At 40.0% G+C, this 7,548-nt stretch overlaps 1 protein-coding gene across 2 annotated transcripts; it reads right to left on the bottom strand.

The window, feature by feature from the left end:
* Nucleotides 1–2,580: 2,580 nt before the first annotated feature.
* On the bottom strand, nucleotides 2,581–6,900 carry LOC107555778 (leukocyte elastase inhibitor-like). 2 transcript variants are annotated; one of them, XM_016238682.1, is made up of 8 exons: nucleotides 6,785–6,900; nucleotides 6,604–6,711; nucleotides 6,047–6,225; nucleotides 4,417–4,554; nucleotides 3,701–3,818; nucleotides 3,435–3,577; nucleotides 3,131–3,298; nucleotides 2,581–3,038 (listed from the first exon to the last, which is right to left on the bottom strand). In XM_016238682.1, exons 3-8 carry the CDS (start codon nucleotides 6,212–6,214, stop codon nucleotides 2,631–2,633), a joined length of 1,143 nt encoding a protein of 380 aa, XP_016094168.1. In that variant the 5' UTR covers nucleotides 6,215–6,225; nucleotides 6,604–6,711; nucleotides 6,785–6,900; the 3' UTR covers nucleotides 2,581–2,630. The 2 variants fall into 2 exon arrangements, with proteins under 2 accessions (XP_016094168.1, XP_016094169.1); XM_016238683.1 differs by lacking the exons at nucleotides 6,604–6,711; nucleotides 6,785–6,900 and adding an exon at nucleotides 6,529–6,546.
* Between the last annotated feature and the right edge of the window lie 648 nt (nucleotides 6,901–7,548).

The following is a 7,548-nucleotide window of genomic DNA, read 5'->3' as shown; positions in this document are numbered from 1 at the left end:
GGCGGTCGCACCCCCCCCCGGAGACGGCTCGTTCGCCGCGAGCCACATTAAAGATTCGTTCAAAACGACCGAATCGTTCAAGAACGACCCAACACTAAATATTTCACGGGCGTCGGCGATTCCCTCAGATTGTGTCTTTGATAATTCACACTGCGTGATTGTCACTCGTGTGAACGAGCACCGATTTGCCTCTGATTTCGGGCATTTGTCTGCAATTTTGTATAACCTTTCGGCAAGTGAAAAATCGGGCTAAAATCGTGCAGTGTGAACTCGGCATTAGAGCAAATTGGGTAAATTGGTTGAAAAACGCCCCTAGTGGTTCGAAATCGACTAGGATTAGCATTCTACAGATACACAGCCTGCCCTAAAACTTGTGACCTTTTGCGTTTGACCCACTCACAATACACTGACGTATTTCCGTTGTTTGGCCCAAATGTTCAATTAGGCGTCAAAACGATAAGTGTATGTAGAACTTTTGCTTACCTGATGGGACAAATTTGTAGTGTTGTATAATCGCAAGTACAGTTTTAACACTAGCTAGCAAATTAGCAAAATCATTCTTGTGATAGTCAAAAGCATTATCAAAAATGTGTTGCATTTTGTACCACAATTTTCCAGCTAAATTTGAACTCTAAATTAGTGTTTTCATCTCAGTCCAAATCCAAGACATTATATTTGTTGCGGTGCTCTTAAAAACAAACAGAAAAAATAATACAAAATTTGAATTATTGACATCTAAATACTAGTATTTATTGTTTTTTGTTGTTAGACAGACAAACATCACATATTTAAGATGGGCCTCTGAATCTTCCGAAGAAGAGGATGCTGTTGGTGGGATTGTGCCTGATGAAGAACAAGAAGGGGTGATCTGCCATGAAGTGCTCCTCTCGTAACATACAGAATGCCACAATGGCTGCCGTAGCGGCTGCTGCTTATATATATATATATATAAATATATATATATATATATATATAGCCCGCAAATTGTCTGTGAGCTGATTTCCAGCTACACGGAGAAAAAGAAAAACAGATTATGCAGGAGGGAGATGCAGGGAACAGGGATTGGGTGTTCTGCAAAGAGAGTTGGAGGTAAATAATTTTGCAGTAACTGTTATGCTGTTGTGGCTGGTCAAGCAAATGTTTGTGCTTGGTTCTGTATGATATAATTGTTCATATATCTATTAAAATACTGATATTCTGGTCTATAACTCCTCCCCGAACTTCCCTCTGCCCTGTATCTTGGTCTCTCATTGGCTGTAGATCATCGCCGATGTAGTTTTCAGTCAGAAATCATTGCACACAGCGTGATTGTGAATCGCCTACTGCTCCAGATATTTAGCATGCCAAATATTTCTAGTGGTGGGAAGTTCGGATTATTTGACTGACTCGGACCTTTGAGTCTCGTTCAGCAAAATGAACAAATGTTTTTTCGAGTCATTTCGTTCATTTTAACAAAATATAATTAAAATATTGTGTTACTTCCCTAACACGTTTACTACTTACGCAAACGTTGATCACACTACAAACAATACAAAACTGCTATAAGAAACAAAAGATTAATTCATTATTTACCTGGGTCTTCAGTCTATGATTAGCTCACCACCTCTTATTTGACAAGTCTTCGGGTTTGGGTTTATGGGTCTGTCACGTGATGAACGAACGACTCGGAAAAACCCGAAGACTCGAGATGAACTAATCAATTGTCTTTCCGGCTCAGACTGCATTGGTTAAAGCTTATGGGGCTGTCACGTGATGAACGATCGACTCGGGAAAAACCCGAAGACTGGAACCAGGTGAACTACTTGACTAATTCCAGTACAAAACCTATAGAATGTTGCGCATGCGCGACTGAACGAGTCACTCCCCGAGACGACTCGTTCTTCCCGAGCCACATTAAAGATTCGTTCAAAACGACCGAATCGTTCAAGAACGACCCAACACTAAATATTTCACGGGCGTCGGCGATTCCCTCAGATTGTGTCTTTGATAATTCACTTTGATTGTCACTCGTGTGAACGAGCACCGATTTGCCTCTGATTTCGGGCATTTGTTGGCAATTTTGTATAACCTTTCGGCAAGTGAAAAATCGGGCTAAAATCGTGCAGTGTGAACTCGGCATTAGAGAAAATTGGGTAAATTGGTTGAAAAACGCCCCTAGTGGTTCGAAATCGACTAGGATTAGCATTCTACAGATACACAGCCTGCCCTAAAACTTGTGACCTTTTGCGTTTGACCCACTCACAATACACTGACGTATTTCCGTTGTTTGGCCCAAATGTTCAATTAGGCGTCAAAACGATAAGTGTATGTAGAACTTTTGCTTACCTGATGGGACAAATTTGTAGTGTTGTATAATCGCAAGTACAGTTTTAACACTAGCTAGCAAATTAGCAAAATCATTCTTGTGATAGTCAAAAGCATTATCAAAAATGTGTTGCATTTTGTACCACAATTTTCCAGCTAAATTTGAACTCTAAATTAGTGTTTTCATCTCAGTCCAAATCCAAGACATTATATTTGTTGCGGTGCTCTTAAAAACAAACAGAAAAAATAATACAAAATTTGAATTATTGACATCTAAATACTAGTATTTATTGTTTTTTGTTGTTAGACAGACAAACATCACATATTTAAGATGGGCCTCTGAATCTTCCGAAGAAGAGGATGCTGTTGGTGGGATTGTGCCTGATGAAGAACAAGAAGGGGTGATCTGCCATGAAGTGCTCCTCTCGTAACATACAGAATGCCACAATGGCTGCCGTAGCGGCTGCTGCTTCTGTGCCTTCTTCATTTACATCCACAAAGGCCTTGTGGGCCACTGCCGAAAGAAAGAGGCCACCCTGCCTGCTCATGCCAGTCAGATCAGCCTTTGGACCCTGAAACACAGAGGTCATCCCCATCCCCATCAATATTTCTGCTAAGGAGCTCTCAACCTCCAGCTTGAACTTTGGCAAGTGGACTATGATTTCTGTGTGGGTGTCCATATTGTTTCTGTTGGTCCATTCATGCAGCTTATCAAGGGTCAGCTCGCTCTCCAGCTGTCAAACACACATGCACATGAGTCTCTGAATATACACAAGATTACAATATTTTCAAGTCAAGCAGATCAGTACGAAAACTTTTTGCCGACCTTATGAAGAGGGTCAGAGCCATCCTGACTTTCCTCAGGAAGAAGGATCAACATGCTGAGCTCCTCCTTTACGTATGGCAACTCCAGCACTTGCAAGCGGTGGTCACAGACATAGTTTAAGGGGAACTTTTTCTTCTGGTACATCATTTGCACTGGCCGGCGATCATTCTGATGGAAGACAAATACACGTACCAATGGGAAAGTGAACACAAAAAAGAGTATGACCCTCTATCAAGTAGATATGATTTAGTACGCATAGTGTAAGGACATACCACTGCATTTGTATAATATTTTGCAAACAGACCTGGTTCATTTTAAATGGCATTTCTTTAGTGTCTTGAGCATTAAATTTCTGAAGCCAATTCCCTTTGAAATAGATGGCATTAACCAGAGCTAGTCGGGTCATTCCGGTCATCATTCCTGGCTTGATAAGGTCTTTGATTTTATCTGAAAAACACGAGTTTGTGTTTCTGACTTCACATCTGTACTTTTAAAAAATATATTCTATCAACAGGTCCAAACTGATTCATTAATCTGAAATAGAACTGTTTATTGAACTGATCTTCTCACTCTCTGTCTGCTCTTCCACCCATTTGTTAATGAGCTGTCGTGACTCATCAAATGCTCCAATGAAGTCCACAGCCTGAAGGTCAGCGTGGTACAGCTTCAGAGTGGAGTCCAAATACTCCTGCAGCCCACATGACAACAATCAGCAAAAAATACCTCACGAAAGACCTCTAAATTGTGAAGTTAAACAATAATTGATGGAAAAGAATATGTCTAAGGCTTAGCTTCCAAATGTCTTTTTGTTAAAGGCAGAATAAACTCACAGGTAAGAAGCTGAAGGTTTTCTCTCCGTAGAGACGGTTGGCCAGTCTGAGGATATAGGAAGCTGATGGACTGTTGATTGCTGAGGTGAGGCTCTCAAAATGAGAGTGAACATCAGAAACAGAACTGAAGGACAAAACCTATAAAGAGAAAGAGGAGTTCACATATTAACTTGTTTACACAAGAGAGACTTTACTAATGCACTCTAAAAGAAATGCTGGGTTAAAAAGGGACAAACCCAGCTATTGGGTTGTTTTGACCCAGCGGTTGGGTTCAAAACAATTACCAGCCACTGGGTCAAAGCAACCCGACAGCTGGGTTTGTCCCTTTTTAACCCAGCATTTTTTAGAGTGCACGAAAGACCTCTAAATTGTGAAGTTAAACAATAATTGATGGAAAAGAATATGTCTAAGGCTTAGCTTCCAAATGTCTTTTTGTTAAAGGCAGAATAAACTCACAGGTAAGAAGCTGAAGGTTTTCTCTCCGTAGAGACGGTTGGCCAGTCTGAGGATATAGGAAGCTGATGGACTGTTGATTGCTGAGGTGAGGCTCTCAAAATGAGAGTGAACATCAGAAACAGAACTGAAGGACAAAACCTATAAAGAGAAAGAGGAGTTCACATATTAACTTTTTGAACCCAACCAGCGGTTGGGTTCAAAACAATTACCAGCCACTGGGTCAAAGCAACCCGACAGCTGGGTTTGTCCCTTTTTAACCCAGCATTTTTTAGAGTGTAGTTGTACAAAATTGGTCATTTTTATTATATATTTCTCTTTTGTTCAAAAGTTTTTAAATGCCCATGGTATGTTACAGAATAAGCTAAGGGTGTGCACCGAAGAGCCTGTTCTGAGCACATTTATTTCAAGGAGTAAACTAAATGTTGTCAAAGTCTGAAGTACATTGTCAAGACAATTTACATTATCTAGATGAGTCTGAAATTAAATCAAATCACGTCAGCAAGCTAAGAGCACGCACAAGTTGGCTTTTGTGGCTAAAATCTCAGTTGTTTTTTTCTTTCAGACCTGGATGCACTTTTCTGCTTTTTAAGCTCCTTCTAATAGAGCAGCTTGAAAGAGTGGGAGAGAGAGGTATGTGCAGCTGTAATCATTTGTCTCTGTTGAGTCAGTTGCTCTCTGGTAGTACCACAGTCTGCATGTGCTCTTTGGCTAATCAAATGTCCTGCTATGTCTAGGTCCTCAATAAACGTCAAATGCTTTGCATTTGATTTCAGTCTAAGCATGCAAATATACTTTCTAATAGATTGCTGATGTATGGTTGAAGTCAGCATATAGCACTGCAGTGTTTATGCAACTTGGAACATTTTCATTACTTCTATATGTTAGTTAATATGTTACCACTGTGGCTATACCTACCCAATAAACTATAGATTTGCTATGGTATTCACCACCATGAACAGTAGTGTAGGGCCAGTAGGTCCTAACTGAATTCACTTAAACTCAATGACAATGTTATTTTGAATGAGAGCACATTTTCTGCAGTAAAAAAAATGCTTTGGGAATTTTCTTGAATTGGCCACATCTATGGATAATTAACTGAAATGACAGGAAGAATTCACTGCATGATAATGTCAACTCAAACTTTCACGGTTACCCAACAGAAAAGAGTCGACAATCTATACATCTATATTTTCTCAACCCTAAAATGTATTAGGCCTAATTAATTAACACAAGCATTCTCACCTAAACTCTCAAATAATTCTAAGATACTGAGAATGAAAGGTATTTTTTCACTAAATCTTGCTTAAATAAACAAACTTGCCAGGTAAAAACTCATAACTGTGTGATATTGTTTGGCTGTGATAAATGCAACTCTGTGTCAAGCTCATACTATGAGCAAATATTTACCCCTTTGACTTTTGGGCCTCACCCCATTTTTTTTCTGTCAAACAGGTTTGTTGTTTTCCCCTTGTTTTGGGTTATGGTTTTTGTTTTCTAGCTGGATTTCCCAATCAAGGATTACTGTAAGTGTGCAGAATGTAACCTATTTGTAGATTCACAACTGACAAAAAAAAAAAAAAAAACTCCCACACAGACCTTTGCTTGTTCTCCAGATGCTTATACTTCATACCTTTTCCATTTCTTTGGCAGTGTCTCCTCGAGCTCCCAAGTAGACCATGCTGAGCGCTGCGCTGATGCTCAGTGGGGAAAAGAACATGTTTCCCTCGGCGTTGCTCTCGCTCAGAGTCCGATAGAGATCCAGAGCGAAGAGACTGTTAGCACGAGAGAGACTCTCCATGACTGATGACACTACGAAAAAAAGAGCCCCATCATTTATGCAACCATCGTTAAAATCCATAGCCTAGCGCAATATTTTCACAAAAAGCAGCAAAGAGTATTGAGCAGATCAAGAGTATAAACTATTTGGTTTATGAATGTCCTGCGTTAGTATACAAAATATCTCTAGAATGCTGTACATTCTGCTAATATAATGTCCTTTTGTTTAAACATATGTAATAATATGCATATCACCGTAAATATTTCCCTTGCGCGCAGAGGTTTGATTACACTTCAGAGATCAACTGAGAGAGAAACACGGAGGTTGCACGTAACATTAGTTATTCCGACACTCCAGTCCCGAGCACCTGTTTTTGAGAACTGTACGTGTACAGATTAAGTATTACCTACCTTTTATAAAAGATGCTTGTCCCAAAAGAACGTCTGAGTGAAAGAGAAACCTGCCCTGGAGTCATGCGATATAAATGGACCAGCAACGCCCATAAAGCGCAGAACAAGCTAGACAGGCAAACTGCATAAGTTAGACATATCACAGGTGAGTCAGTCTCACACTCCCCCACCCTTTTGTTACCTTTTCATGTGCTTCCCTTATTTTACTGCATAAATGTGCAACTTTTTAACCAGCCAATTTCAAAATCGAGTGAAACATTTGTTGGAATGTTTGAGTGTGCATTCTACGGAGAGGCAGAGAGAGAGAGAGTGGACAATAGGAAATACACTTTGTTTTGTCAGCAACACAAGGCAGATGCATTCAATGAATGTGACAGCTCTGGACTAATCAGTTGGACTTTGTGCATAAAGGGTGAGTCACACTGTTGGATCAGAGGTTCTGTGCAATAAAACCTTGTCAACGGCCTTTCACAATAGGGGCTGTGTTTGTGGAGGAAGTGTTTGTCCGAAATGCTGCTTCACTCCTGTAAAAAAAAAAGGTTTGTTTGTTCTTGACTGATATATTAAGCATATAGAGCAAGGGTTTGTGAACTCCAGTCCTGGAGAGCCGCAGCCCTAATAAAAACTCACCTGCCTGTAACCTCCTAGTAACCCTTCAGACCTTGATTAGCTTGTTCAGGTGTGTTTGATTAGGGTTGAAGCTCTCCAGGTCCGACTTTCAACACCCCTGATATAGAGTATTGATTTCGTCAGGTTACCTGAAGTTGCTACCTTAAGAGATAACGCCAATCAATTGGCATGATAAAGAATTATGAATGAAAAAATCAGCTACCTCACTATCAATGTCAGTATCATTTAATTACACATTAAGTACAGATTGAGCAATTAGCTGAAGCTTGGACATTGTTCTGTTAACTTAAAGTTGCTCCTATACACACACACACA

Source organism: Sinocyclocheilus grahami, unplaced genomic scaffold (genome assembly GCF_001515645.1).
Source record: "Sinocyclocheilus grahami isolate Dianchi unplaced genomic scaffold, SAMN03320097.WGS_v1.1 scaffold544.1, whole genome shotgun sequence".
In the NCBI taxonomy this organism is placed as follows: domain Eukaryota; kingdom Metazoa; phylum Chordata; class Actinopteri; order Cypriniformes; family Cyprinidae; genus Sinocyclocheilus; species Sinocyclocheilus grahami.
Note: the sequence above shows the minus strand (reverse complement) of the source record. Positions and strands in the feature narration are given on the sequence as shown.